Source organism: Protopterus annectens, chromosome 17.part0 (genome assembly GCF_019279795.1).
Source record: "Protopterus annectens isolate FY-2018-M chromosome 17.part0, PAN1.0, whole genome shotgun sequence".
Classification (NCBI taxonomy): Eukaryota; Metazoa; Chordata; order Ceratodontiformes; family Protopteridae; genus Protopterus; species Protopterus annectens.
Window position 1 is genome coordinate 103320920 of NC_056751.1, and position 15480 is coordinate 103336399.

At 43.9% G+C, this 15480-nt stretch overlaps 1 protein-coding gene across 1 annotated transcript in view; it reads left to right on the forward strand.

The window, feature by feature from the left end:
- WRN (WRN RecQ like helicase) overlaps nucleotides 1-15480 on the forward strand; it is a 2579924-nt gene that overhangs the window by 2000189 nt on the left and 564255 nt on the right. The window contains 1 exon segment of the mRNA XM_044059154.1: nucleotides 11658-11792. Coding sequence (XP_043915089.1) covers nucleotides 11658-11792 — 135 coding nt within the window.

Consider the following 15480-nt stretch of genomic DNA (forward strand, 5'->3'; position numbering starts at 1 on the left):
CGGGGAATCAGGCCATCATTCCACTAGCTACTACAACTTCTCGGCCTTCTAAGGGGGGGGGTAGCTACAAACATTTTTGGCAGCAGCTACTTGGAGTTCAAGTGCATACCTTTTTCTAAACCACCACCACCTTCCTTTATTCTAAGTCTAGGGCTGGATTTGCCACTGCAATTTTACAGGGCATTTAGCTGCTTTTGCTTTTTTACTTTTTACCCTTTACCTTTGGGATTTTACCTCTCTACCCATAAGAAGTAAGGACTGCAGCAATGTGAGATGAAGTGTAGTTAGACTTGGTGCTATGCTTTAGGTGATGGTTGTTGTTGGGCATGAAAGACTGAGGATATGAACCCATAAGTAAGGACTGCAGCAATGTGGATCTTCGAACATCTACATTTATGGTAGGTACAAAACTGTACTTTTTTTTTAGATATGGATACCTGTATGCTTAGGACTTGGTATTTTTACAGGTAGTTCTTTACCCATATTTCCTTTTGGAAGGCAGTACTGTAATTCAGTTCTGTCTAGTTACAGTTCATTGCTGCTTCTCTATTCCTCCTATTCTAATCTATATTCTGTTCTATTCTTCTATTGCTAAACTCCTCTGCTGTAGTTAACTTTGACTTCATATTCAACCGCCTTGCCTCTCTGGCACTGGGCCTACAAATTCATCAGTGCTGGAATTCCTGTTTGGGTTAAATTTCCTTTCTCGTATTCTCTTTTGAGACAAATCCAAGAGGTATAGGTCTAGATATGAGGCGCTTCATTGACTTCCTTCTGGAGGCAAATTATTTAATCTTTACCCCATATCTGTATAGAAGGAAGTTCTAAATTTGTTCTTTTATTTCTTTCTTTGTGGAACAGAAATTGAGTGTGGGCTTCCAATGCTACTGATGAGAGATTTAGTACACGTTCAAAATAAATTGTTTTATTCTAATCCTTTCCTGGCCAGTACCAACAGTATGCACATTTGGCTTAAAGTGCTAGATAAATGCAACATGTAGATTACCTGCATGGGTAAATAAAATAAAGCGTTGTGCATGATTAATTTTAAGACTTAATCAGTGCTTTAGTCTACTTTTTGGCCCTTCTCTTTTGAGTCTGCTATCATAAACTAAATGCAGAAATTACATTAGTATGTATTTGTCCATGAGGGTGTGTTGTTAGAAGAATGCCGCAAAGTTAATTGCCTGCTACTGCAAGGTAAGTGCATAGCTACCATTTAGTGTGTGTATAAAAATACATAAGAGGGAGCGTGTTCTTTCTACTGAAGAGCACATGCTGACTGCTCTTTTTACTGTAGAACTTGCCTTGATTACATTGGGTGTCCTGCAGTTTGTAGAGCTGCTCTCCATTCATGGCTGTCTTTGCTGGCAAAAATGTTGTACTGCTATCTATCCATCTCACTGATCCCCATCTACTTGACTCCATTAAATTAAAGCATTTTGTTAAATTTGCTTTCTTCCTCTTTCCCACTGATGAAGAGTTTATACCTGTAGTTTTAATGCTGTAAGTAAAAAAAAATTCCTAGACTTAAGATTTTTGCTTCAGGTAATATTTTGTATTTATGCCTCACTTTTTCCTTATCAGGATTGTATAACTCCTCTACCTTGATTGGAGTGGAAAGAAACAAACTTGTGTTATGGAGATGCTTTTTTAAAATTAATGACCTGATGAGCAGGATATGCTGATGTATGGGGGGTTTACACCTTCTTGTAATGTAAGTTACCCTCTTTTAACCATTAATATTTGACCTGGTTAGGGAGTTCTGGGTATGAATGTGTCTTGCTTTTATACTGTCCCTACCTTGATGTTAATGCCTTTCAGTTGTGGCATGCTGTTAGTTTACTTGATCAGGAAGTCAACATACAGCAAAATTTCTGCATTCTGCTTGGTGTCATTACATGATGTTCATCTTGCATACAGCTGCAGTCATAACAGATGGGTTCTCCTGCCGTCAGGCGTGTCCTCGGTCGGCCGAATTCCAAAGTCTAGGTCTGGCGTCGGTTGTCGTCGCTTCTTCCCTGACGTCAGTGCGACAGGGGTATAAAGGAACCAGCCGACACCATTTTCTTCAGTCTTTCCCGAAGCAGTTCGCAAGTGCCGGTCAGCCAGCTCCTGAGATTACGAAAATTTGGAAACCGAAGTCTTTTTAAAAGCTAAGTACCCCGTTGGGGAAACTTTTCTTGTCTCAGACCGATGTCAGACAAAGTTAATAATTGTATTTCTTGTGGGAAGCAAATACCGCATAAGGATTTCCATTCCCTCTGTATACCTTGTTTAGGCCCAGACCACGACATCTCGGTCTGTCGCTTTTGTGCTACTTTCAACAAACGCACTATTAAGTGTCGGGTGGAGTTCGCCCAACATTATTTTAGGAAAGCATTTAACTATACTATGTCGTCGGATACTCCGACTCCGGTTTTGTCTAAAAAACGCAAAGACAAGGACTGACACATGAGGTCCGCGGCCTCTACCGACACCACGCCAAAGCCGACTACACGTGGTCCGGTTCTCAGCGAGGCGCCTACGCAGCCCCTGACTACCAACGACACTTCTTTGATGGTGTCTCCTGTGCCCGAGGTCGCAGGCTCCTCGGCCCACACCCCGACTACAGATACCGAAGCCACTCTTGGGGTTGAAACTCAGAATGTGGACAGGTCCACCTCCACTCAAGGTGTCTTCAGACCTTCCTCTTCTTTCTCCATCAAGGCTTTCACAAAGTCTAAAGCAACCATGCACTCTGAGACCAGCTACACAGGGCCCATCTCCAGGCCCCATGCCTAAGAAACAGATGCTTAAAATGGCTGAGGATTTAATTACTCTTATCAGAGGTTCTCAGCCCCCACCGGACAAAAGGCCCAGAGTGGAGGAAGATTCCCCCTCCTCTGATCAGGGCTCCATTATTTCAGAGCATTCTGATGATCAGGAACATTCTTACGCCCCTTTTGAAGACTCTGATGCGGAGGAGTCCATCCCTTCTGTCTCCCCCCCAGAGGATTACTCATTTGGGGAAACTTTGAATACCTTAAGGGAACACTTCCACTGGGAAGGCCAAGATTATCCAGATTCCAAGAAAAGGCTCAGGGAATTTCTCTTGCTACCTCAGCACAGGCCTCTGGCTATACCTCCTGTCTTGGACATAGGTTCATAGGTTCATACTAGGCTATCTGCCCTAGGGCATTTATAAGCCTAGCCAGAGTGTGTGTGGCTTTCACCACCCCTTAGGATGAGAATACTATACCCATTAGTTTGCTGTGCCTCTGTCCAGCAGTGACACAGAGATGATTCTCGGGGTAAACCTTCGATCTCCCATCCACTCGTCAAGATTTCTCTTGAACAGAGTCAGTGAGGGGCTCTGCCTCACATGGACTGGGATTCTGTTCCATAGTGTAGGGAGTCTCTGGGTGATGAATCTGTCCCTCCAGCACATCCTATTTATATCCGTGTTGAGGTTTAAGTCTCTTGCTCTCGTGGCTATGGTGGATTTGGATTTTTTGAGGTGGAGCATGTCCATTAATTCCGGGTTGGACATGGCCTTGTATGTCAGGCAAAGATCACCTCTGAGCAGACGGTATGCGACTGAATAGAGCTGGAGTTTCTTCAGTCGGGCAGCGTATGACATATGTTTGAGCCCCTTTATCCTTTTGGTGAGGAACTTTTGGGGTCTTTCCAACTGCTGCAGGTGTCGGGTAAGGTACATTCCGAATGGGGCATTGTACTCAATCATTGGTCTGATAAGTGAAGAGTACAGGGTACAATGACCTCTCCTGATCTGGATGTGAATCCCTTCATGATCAGGTGGGCAATGTAGAAGGTCTTCCTAACCACTTTGGCAATGTGAGTGTCAAAAGAGAGGTTACTGTCAACTTGGGTCCCCAGGTCCCTGATAACTTCTTCTGTGTTTAATGGATTACCACCTATGTGGTAATTAGGGGTTACCTTGTTTTTCCCAAAGGGTATGACTATACATTTTTTGGCATTTAGCTTAAGGCCATGGCTCTGGCACCAGTTATCCATTTCTATGAGACCTCTCTGGAGGATGTCTGTGTCTGATGGAGTGTCAATTATGGTGCCCAGTTTGCAGTCATCTGCAAATTTTGTCAGCCACAATCCCCCTATGTTTGCCTGCACTTCAGAAAAATAAATGCCGAACAAGAGGGGGCCCAGGACTGAGCCCTGTGGGACACCGCTCGTGACCGGCTTAGAGTCTGACATGGCACCAGCAACTCTAACCCTGTGGGTTCTGTCCTTGAGCCAGTTTGCAACCCATCTTGTGACATATGGGTTTACATTCAAGCTGGTGAGCTTTTCTATGATGCCCGAGTGGGGTATTGTGTCGAACGCTTTTGCTAGGTCAAGGTAGGCTGTGTGAACTGCCTTACCTCATCAATGACCTTAGTGACTGTTTCAAAAGTCGACCAAGTTCAAGAGGCAGGATCTGCCCTTGACAAAGCCAAATTGGGTAGGATCCAGTGTCTGTAGGTCCCCAATGTCTTTATTTATGAGTTCCATTATGATCCTCTCCATAGCTTTGCAGACAAGGCTCGTCAAGCTTATGGGGCGGTAATTTCCAGGGTCCATAGAAGCACCGCCTTTGTGGAGTGGGACCACAGTTGCCGTCGCCATTCTTTGGTGCGTATCCTGTAGTAAGGCTAAGATTAAACAGCAGCCTTATGTGTGGGTTTAGTTCCTCATTGAGTTCGTGTAGCACACAGCCGGGGACACCGTCCGGTCCCATTGATGCTGTGTTTTTGCTTTAGAGAGCAGCTCTCACCTGGGCATCTGAGATGTTTGGGAGGCTAGACTCTGGTGGGATAGATATTTCTCCTTTTGGGGGTGGGAGGGAGAAATTTGCACTGAACCTGTCGGCCAGTATGTTGGCAATGTCTGTGGGTTCAGTGATTTTTGTATCATTTTGGACTAATTCTGAGCATATCTGGGAGTTTCCACCCAGGTTTCTAACATAGCTAAAGAAGGCCTTATGATTGTCTTTTGTGTCATTAGCGATTTTTCTCTCAAATTTGGCCTTGGATGATTTTATGAGTGATAGTAGTTTTTGCTAGTATTGATCAGAGATGCCTTCCCTTTTAGGGATTTTGCTCTGTCATGTAGTAGCTTTCTCCTCTTGTTGTAGAGTTTGTTTATGGCTGGGGTCCACCAGACCGGCGCCTGCCTTTGGTGGAAAGGGTCTTGATTTTATTAGGGATTGCTTGATCCATACATTCCTGGAGGTGCTCGTAGAAGGCATTTGTAAGGGTTTCAGCAGCGTGGGTTGTGGTTTCCACTGGCTCGGGGGCCTTGAAGGATACCACTCCAGTCTTAAGAAGTGTGAAGTTTGCTTTTGAGAAGTTCTTCACTGTGGTCTTTTTGCTGGGGTTGGGGCGGATGTGGATCTCCAGTGAGATTAATTTATGGTCTGATCTCACCAATGAGGGATATACTTCCGGTGTGGAGCATTTTGTCCCCATGTTTGTGATGATCAAGTCTAGTATATTTTATCCTCTTGTGGGAATGGTGACTAGTTGTTCCATAGCATTTGAGTTTATGAACTCCAAGAACCTTTGGGCTAGGGTGTTGGGGCTTGAGTAATGTTCCCAGTCTATGTTTGAGTAGTTGAAGTCACCCAATATGATGGTGCTTGGAGAGACATTCATACTCTCCAGTGTCTTCAGGAAGGCTGTGTGGGTTTCCTGAGTTTGAGAGGGTGGTCTGTAGCATGCTACAAACTGTAGGGCAGTTTTACCTATGGTTAATTGCACCTGGATGGTCTCCGATGCTTCTTGCGTTGCCACTAACCTGGAGGTGTGGGTATCCTTTATGAATATGGATACTCCCCCTCCTTTTGTGGTTCGGTCCGGATTTTGGGGCCGGAACGCATGATATGAGGTATAACCTGATAGTGCTGGGGTGCTCTCAGGAGCCTTGAACCAGGTTTCAGTCACAGCACAGACATCGATGTTCTCCATACTGCGGAGGGCTTCGAGGGCGTGCATCTTGAGGTTTAGACTTCTGGCATTGAGCAGTATTACCCTTAGTTTTTCTGCATTTTTGTTTTCTAGGGCGGTAGGTTTATCATTTGAGCCTTGCCTAAAAAAGGCACTATGGGGTGGCAAGAGCCTTTGCCAATATCTGGAAGCCCAGGGGTGACAGGTGCAAGCCGTCCCTTGCGAAGCAGCGTGGCTTGTCAAGCATGTCATCCCAGGCAGACAGACATTGGATCCCCTTAGAATGACACCAGTAATTAAGCCAATTATTAAAGCTGATCATTTTGTCTCTGTATTGTGGCATCATTCTTGGTGAGGGTAGGATACTGCTCAGGGTCAGGGTCATACCGGCCTGGGCTACATAATCTGAGAGCTCCTCTATGTCTCTTTTCATGTAGTCCAGGGAGGTACGTCTCAGGTCGTTCACACCGGCATGGACAATGACTGAGTCATACTTGTACTTGCTGTGGAGTGACCTGAGTGCTTGTGTTATGCGGCGGATTCTAGCTCCTGACAGGCAGCTTACTGTGATCTTTTCCTTGTTCAGTCTGGTGAGTGGGGCATCAGTGTGTCTGACTATGGAGTCACCTATAACAAGTGTGTCTGGCATTGTGTTTGGCCTTAAGGGCTGTGACTGTTTAGCACACTGACTTTGAGAACTGTGTGTTGCATTTCTTATGTGTTGAGGTGGCAGTTGCTTGGGTGTCTGCTTTGGAGGCCTCTGTCGTTTTGGTAGATTTTTGATCAGTGCCTCCGAGTACGTCTTTGTGTGTTTATAGATGATGTTTACTCGGAGGCTAGCCTTAACCCGGACTCTCTACCTCCAGCTCCAGTTAAGCCTGACAGGTACTACAGGGTTCCTGATTCACACCAATTTCTATACAAAAGCCATGCTGCTGACCCAGAAACCATCTCACAGGGCCCCAAGGGAGTTAAGGCCTCCATTGCTAAAAATCCATTAGCTTCCGAGAGAGACTCCAGATCCTTAGAAAGGTGGGGAAAGAAGGTATATACCTCGGCTACCTTATCTATGAGGGCCTTAAACTGTCAGTTTCATATAGTAAAATACCAACAGTTTTTGTTATCACAATTGAAAAGTAAAATGTCACAACCTGAACAACCAGACTTGAAGGAGTTGCAGGATTTGATGCATAGTGCAGAACAAGTAGGTAAACATACCTTACAATGTGGTTTTGATGCTCTAGAGGCCTCATGTAGAGCTGCTGTTACAGGATCAGTCATACGTAGGCATGCCTGGCTCAAGGAACAAGCCTTGCCTGATCATGTCAAAGCTAAATTACTAGACGCCCCTCTTCAAAAGGATGTACTATTTGGTGCTAATGTTGAGGAGGTGTTAAGGAAAATGGAGGAAAAGGCAAAATCGATGCAAACTGTGAAAGAATTTCTACAGGTACAACCCCCACGTTTTAGTAGAAACTGCCTTCCAAAAACTGGTCTTTTCCTGCCACGGACAGACCCCAAAGAGGCAGATACAGGCGCCCGAGGGGCAGAGGACAATCCCAAGGATCGTTTAGTGGCAGACAGTGGCAAGCTCCTACACAAAGAGGTGGTGAGGATAACTCGCAGTCTTTCAGAAAGCAAACCCAATGACTTTCCCCTTTGCATGCCAACCAAGTCTCAGATGGCAGCCCCCTTAGGAGGAAAGCTGGCATTATTTTAAAAAAATTGGCATATTGTCACAAAGGACAAATGGATCCTCGACATTATAAACAGAGGCTACAGATTCCATTTTCACACCCTTCCAAAAATGAGAGGCATGCCAAACCTGCCACACAATCAAAGGGCAGAGGCACAAAGGCAAATTACAGATCTCATAAACATGAAAGCTATTCAAGAGGTACCTACGCACGAACAAGGTCAAGGTTTTTATTCCAGGCTATTTCTGGTGCCAAGGAAGGGAAAAGATTGGAGGTCTATTTTGGACCTATCCATTCTAAACACATTTCTACTCGTACCAAAATTCAGGATGCTCACTCTACAGCAACTTCTTCCCATGCTGGGCAAGGAGTCTTGGCTGGTAACATTGGACCTCAAGGAGGCATACCTGCATGTCCCAATCAGACAAAATTGCAGAAGGTACCTCAGGTTTCTTGCAGGTTCAACCCATTATCAATTCTCTGCATTGCCCTTTGGCTTATCTACTGCGCCCAGAGTATTCACGAAATGCCTGGCATCAGTAATTGCCTACTGCAGACTTCAAGGGATACAAATATACCCCTATTTGGATGACTGCCTGATCCAAGCGGACAGCAAGCACATTCTTCTGAAACATCTGGCTTATGTAATAATGCTGTTGAACTCTCTGGGATACACAGTCAACAAAAAGAAATCAAGGCTAACACCCTTTCGGAAGATAATTTTCCTGGGTGCCAATTTGGACACAAACACCCAGATGGGCCTACCTCACGCCAGAGAAGCAGGGGCAATTAATTCAATACTTCAGAACACTAGCAAATTGCACCAGGCTGACTGCAAGGAAAATCCTGCAGGCTCTGGGATTCATGGCATCTTACTAATCCCATGTGCAAAGCTGCATATGAGGAAACTACAATGGTACCTGAAAAACATATGGTCTCAACACAGCCACAGTTTGGAAACAATAATACCACTAATTCCATGTCTGCAAAAGGAATTTCTGTGGTGGGCTCAAGCATGTCAAACAAACACAGGTCTTCCATTCAGCAAGCCTCAAGCAAATCAAGTCATCACAACAGATGCCTCGGACTACGCCTGGGGGGCGCACATGACAGATCGGTGCATTCAGGGCAAATGGTCCCAAAAAGAAAAGCACCTTCACATCAATCATAAAGAAATGCTAGCAGTAATAAATGCTATTATAGCTTTCAAGGACCTTTTACAACCAGGTCAACTATTGATAAGAACGGACAACACCACAGTTATGTGGTACATAAACAAACAGGGAGGAACACATTCTTACCCCCTATGCAGACTTGCCATGCCACTTTGGAACATGGCCATGGACTTACAAATGGAACTACAAGCACAGTACTTGCCAGGCAAGGAAAACACGCTGGCAGACAACCTAAGCAGGAATATGACGGATCCACACGAATGGCAATTGCATCCAAAAGTTTTTACAGAAATAATCCAAGAATGGGGAAGGCCAGACATAGATCTCTTTGCCTCCCACAAAAATCATCAATTGACAAAATTCTTCTCAAGGATCTTCCATCCAAAGGCCTGGAGAGTGGACGCTCTCTCTTTCAGTTGGACATCACTGACAGTTTATGCCTTCCCACCTCTTCCTCTGCTGCCCAAAGTTCTATTAAAAACCAGAGCAGACAGACCAAAGATGATTCTCATTGCTCCGAACTGGCCAAGGCAACACTGGTACCCACTCCTGAGGAGCCTGACGCATTCGCCACCATGGACCCTGCCTCTAATGCCTCTTCTTCTGACTCAGCACAGCTTCAAAACTCTTCACAGCCAGCTAAACACACTCAATCTAGCCGCATGGAAGATTCCTTAGCATCACAACAGGCCCTACTCTCCAAGGAGGTGCAGGATGTCATTTTGGAGGCCAGAAGGCCATCAACTAGAAAAGCTTACTCCGCAAAATGGAAACTTTTTTGTGTCTGGAATGAGAAAAAGGTACAGGATCCTGGAAAACTGAATTTACCTCAAATACTACAATATTTGGCTGAACTGCTAAGCACTGGACTTTCCATCTCCTCCATCAAAATCCATGCCTCAGCCATTTCTGCAGAATACAACACTGATCCACCTTTATTCTCTCACCCTCTATTAAGACAGTTCCTCAGAGGGGCTAAGAATTTAAGACCTCCAAGGAAACAACCAATACCTGCTTGGGATCTTAATTTCATTCTGGAAAAACTGACCTTGCCTCCCTTTGAGCCAGCTGCCTCATCAGATTTACAATATTTATCCTGGAAAACAGCTTTCCTTCTGGCTATCACCTCAGCTCGTAGAGTTTCAGAACTACAGGCTCTCATGGCTGTCCAGCCTTTTATCATCTTCCATCAGGACAGAGTTTCCTTACGAACCAACCCGTCCTTTATGCCTAAAGTGGTATCCAGGGTAGCTTTAAATCAGGCCATACATTTACCTACTTTTTATCCTAACCCTCAAAACAAAGGGGAGAGATTACTACATTCCTTGGACATCCACAGACAACTGCGTTATTATTTGGACAGTACAAAGTCTTTCAGAAAATCAGAACAGCTCTTTGTGGCCTATGCGGTAGGAGCTCAAGGAAAGCCAATTTCCAAACAGACAATCTCAAAATGGATAGCCCACTGCATACGCTTTTGCTATTCCTTTCATTACAAAACTGTACCTACAGGCATTAGGACTCATTCCACCAGGGCCACAGCCACCTCTGCAGCCTTCCTCAGAGGAGTTACTACCAAGGATATTTTGGAAGCAGCCACTTGGAGTTCTGTGCATACCTTCTCCAAGCACTACAACTTACCATTATACTCCAAATCTAGAGCAGGCTTTGCCACTGCAGTCTTGCAGGGCATTTTGGCTCCTCCTAGTTCCACCTAGTGCCTACCACTATTTCTTAGCTTTGGGATTCTACCCATCTGTTATGACTGCAGCTGTATGCACGATGAACATAGTACAGTTTTGTACCTACCATAAATGTAGATGTTCGAGTGCTAATACAGCTGCAGTCCAGGTTTCCCTCCCTCCTTCCCCTCTTGGGACAGGCCTATAAGCTAACACATCCTTATACAACCTGATTGGGGTATTTATTTATGATGTATTTGCTTGCAACTACTGTATTTTGATTATATTGCACTGCATTATTACACAAATTATGTATTGCCTTCCTTCTGGGGGCACCTGACATCTGGGGCAAGAAAACTGAAGAAAATGGCGTCGGCTGGTTCCTTTATACCCCTGTCGCACTGACGTCAGGGAAGAAACGACAACAACCGACGCCGGACCTAGACTTTGGAATTCGGCCGACCGAGGACCCGCCTTACGGCAGGAGAACCCATCTGTTATGACTGCAGCTGTATTAGCACTCGAACATCTACATTTATGGTAGGTACAAAACTGTACTTTTTATAGCCTCTGCGGTAATATAGCTCGATACACACATGCATTTGCCCTGACATGCATAATTGTTATGGTACTGCTATCTTCCCAGCACCATTAGGGGCTTGATTGACAGTGGCATTCACTGCTGGTCAGTGGCCTTTAGGGGCAGAGAAGCATGAAACCCCATGCTGAAGGATTAATGGTGAGATAGCACGTAAAAGCATTTGTTTTCAGAAGTACATAATTACTTATTACTGGAGATGGTCACTTGTTGATACAGCTGGAGAATACTCTTATCAGAGGACATCTTCTTAAGATGATAAACAGTGCTTCTGTGCAGAACAAGTCTCTCTCAAAGATTAGTGATTTGGTAAGGAAACAGGAAATAAGAGTTTACAGAAGTTAATGGCAGATGACAGCTTGATCCAGCTGTACCTATATTAACTTTTTTTTTTCGCATTTGGCTTGCTTTTCTGCTCAACAAGGCTTATCACAAGAAGTCTACTTGCAGGGCAGCCACAGACGAGACTGTGAAAATAGCTAAACAAATAAGATAAACAAATTGATCACAGTTATAAGTGCAGTAAATCTTCTCATGTAACAAATTTTTTTTTTCTTTAGCCGAATAATTTTCCAGGTTCAAGGCCTAGCACCCCAGAGGAACCATTTTCATCTCAGGACTCAGAATGCCCTCTTACATTGTCTAATGATGTTCAGGTCACATACTCCATGTTTCAGGAGCAAAATCAGACTCTGGTGAGTCTAATATCAGTGAAGCTGTGTTAGTTCATTAAAATTGATGCCTTGCTGATGTTTGTTGGTAGAATTATATTTTCTGGATATGGTGTATACAGTTTTTTTTTTTGCTTAATATTAAAATATATGCAGATGAGAAGCATAGATGCTATTTGGACTTGGATGTATTTAAAGAATGTATTTTTTTTTATTTGGTATAAAATTGCTTAACATCTATTTAAATTCTTTTTCTGCATCATTTAGGTTTTTAGAGCTGTAACACTGAGGATTCTCCTTGATGAGGTATAGGACCCAGTTATTCTTTCCTGCAGTCAGAATTCTGCATCTTTTTTCAGGCAGTCTTGCAGTTAGGGACTAAAGAGCCCATAAAAAGGCGTCAGCTGGCACCATCTTCATTTCTTCCTTGCTGTGTAATCTGATGCTATTCAGCATGTTTCTTAATATCATTTGTTCATTGGTTGACTTACCAGAGGATTAAGAAGTCTCAAATAAATACTCGCATTTTTTCTTTGCTTGTTGTGATTGTTCCTTGTTCATATACAAGAAAGTTAATCATTGAATTTCTTGTGGGAAATTGATTTCATAGGTTCATAAGCAAGTGCTAGCTGCCCTTGTGGGTCATTTAAGCCTAGCCAACTTCCCTTTTGGTGCATGATTTAACCTGTAATGTTTGGTGTTAGACTGGCCTTTCTCATCCCATGGTTGATAGACAGTGTGGTTAAATTTCCCACAAAGATTTCCATTGTTACTGCCTTTTTTGTGTGGGCCTGTAGAACATTTATCACTTTCCATTCTGTGCTTGGTTTAATTCAAAAACTATTAAACACACAGCTGGGTCCCTTCAGCTGCATATGGATTCCAATAGCGCAGGCCCTTCGAGCACTTTGTTGCCCACTAGTTCCCAGACCACCATCCCCAAAAAGTGAAAACATAAGTTTCCAAAAAAGAAAGATGTTGGCGACAGCAAGGATGTGTGTGTCCAGGCCCTGTACAAATGTTGATGGATATCACTGATGCAGGTGAAGCATGTCTGCAGCCCCCTGGTCTGGTGCTTGTTAGGCTGGTGTCCTCTGGCTTGACTCCTCCAGAGGCCACTATGGCTTAGGCCCACACCTCACAGTCTGACACCAGACCAACGTCTGTTGAAGCGGCTGAGCAGGCCACAGCTTCTGATGCCCGAGTGCTGGTGATGATAGTGAGGAAGGTATCCCCCTTGGTTATTATGAGGGAGGATGTCCTTGGGGAACTGGATCGAGATTGCCACCACTTTGCTACGTCTAGAGAGCTTCACGTCTCCTAAGACTTGGACACCCAAAGTCAAGAAGCCTCCAGGTTTGCCCCAGTTTTCACTGTCTCAGTCCACTGCCTCATCATCCCAGATTTTTTCGCATGATTTAGGCTGGCCCGGGACTTCATGGTCACCATACTACTCTTCCAAAGGGATCCTGTTATAGGAACATCTCCTGGGAAAAGAACAAGGGGCATTTCCCTTCCAAGGTTCTGATCTTTAAGAGTCAGAGGATGATGAGGAATTAGCTTATGTGGAACACCTTACTTCTTAGATTTGTGAAGACTCTGATTCAGATGACACCCTATTGTATGTGTCATCTCATGTGGATTTATCTTTCAGAGCTACACTTCATAGGATGAAGGAAAACTTTTATTTGGAATCTAAGAAATTCTGTAAGGCTCAAACTCATTACAGAGAGCTTCTGAACCTTCCCACAGCTAGACCTTTGGCAGTCGCTCCAGTACATGTAGTCTTGGATGATGTATTTGAAGACATATCATTGCACCTTGACTCCCTTCCCCCTGCTTCTGGAAAGCCTAATTGCTTCTGTAGGGTGCTGGTGTCCCATACGAACCTCTTTAAAAACACAGTGGTAAACCAAACAGTGTTGTCTATAGAGTGTGCTGCGGGAGCTGGTGGGCATGCATCCAAGAACCTCCTACCAAACAATATCTGCTGAATAGGTTTGGAAAGAAAACTTACATTTCATCCATTCTGACTGTGAGGGCTTTTCATTGTCAGTTCCACATGCTCAAATACCTTGAGTTGTTGCAGAAACAAATTAAAATCAAGACAGAAGGGATCCAAGATAAGAGCTTCCAGAGAGATATCCAAGACCTTATGCAGTGTCACCATCCAGGTATCCAGAGACACTCCTAAATGTGCTTGTGATGTTTTAGATGCATCATGCAGGGTGGTTGCCACAGGGCCAGTCACTTAGATGGGTCTATATTACCATCTTGAATGGTAAAGATATCGAATGCTCACATGAGCGAAACGGTACATAAACAAACTTGGTGTTTTTGGGTCGCGGTACAGTGAGGAATGGAATATTTGCCCTTTCCTCACTGTAGTGCGACACCAGAGTTAGAATATATATTTAGCGGGGGGTGTGGGTAACAAGTTTGTTTTTGTACCGTTTCGCTCATGTGAGCGTTCAATATTTTTGCCATTAGAGATGGTAGTATAGACCCACTTAGATACATGCCTGGCTAAGGACACAGGCTCTGTCAGACCAGGTAGAGGCTAGAACTCTTTGATGCCCACCTGAACAAGGAGTTCTTTTTTTGGAACCTCAGCTGAGCAGGTGTTTGACAAACTGGATATGAAGGGGAAATGCATGAACTGTATTAAAGAACTGTATCTGTCTCTTACTCCCAGATACAGTAAGAATTATCCCTTTCAAGCTTTGTTCCTTTACGCTTAAACATGAAAAAATACAAACTTAGGGGAAAAGGCCCAAACTGCAGAGAAAGTAGCAAGCTGAGCATTTTTCCAGATCTAGGAGGAATTCAAGGATCCTGCCCCTGGCAGGGAGTAGCTGTGACTATCCCCAACACCCCCCCCCCCAAATAGTATCCCATCCCATTCCAGCCGGGTCCCTACCACCTAGCAGGAAGACTCTCCTCCTTTTGCTATCACTGGGAAGATATAACTCAGGACAAGTAGGTCTTGTAAATTTCAAGGAAGGGCCATGCCATCCAGTTTTGGAAAAAAAAAAATTGATTTCTAGTGATTCCCTTCCCCCCATATCCAGAAAAAAACTTCTTCCACACTGTGACGATTGGAGCATGATGGACGATGGCTGCCAGCCTAGTCAAATAGAATTTGATATATAATTCTGGCATTTGTAAATAAATGTAAAATACAGGCATGTTTCTTGAGTGTAAAAGAATACTGTGAAATGTAGAACTGCAAAATATGTGACAACATTGCACTCTACTTGCCCAGTGAAGCATGTTGTGACCCTTTCATGTTAGAAGTCGGCTCCAGTGCGTCTGGATGAAGGTTTCATGCCCATTATTTTAAGGCTAAAGTTTTTGATTAGAATTTAGATGTGGAATGTGCTTTATTGCTCTGGTTTCTGTTAAGTTTACATGTGAAATGACTTGTATTGTTGTAAGTTTCTGAGCAGATGTTAGATTGCTAAATAATGCAGTTTGTGGCCTGAGAACTCCAGACTAAGTGTCAAAATGGTGTAATTTGGGAAGGCCTTAGAGACATGTTTGTTTGTAATGTTTAAATACTATTTCTCACGAGACTGGGGAGCATTTTGATCTTGATATCCAACTTAGCAGTCTGCCTTATGTTCACATGTAAGTTTTAGCACTGTGATTTCTTATGGAATAGTTAAACCTAGTAAAGATTAATTATGTATTTTTCTTTGAAATCAGACCT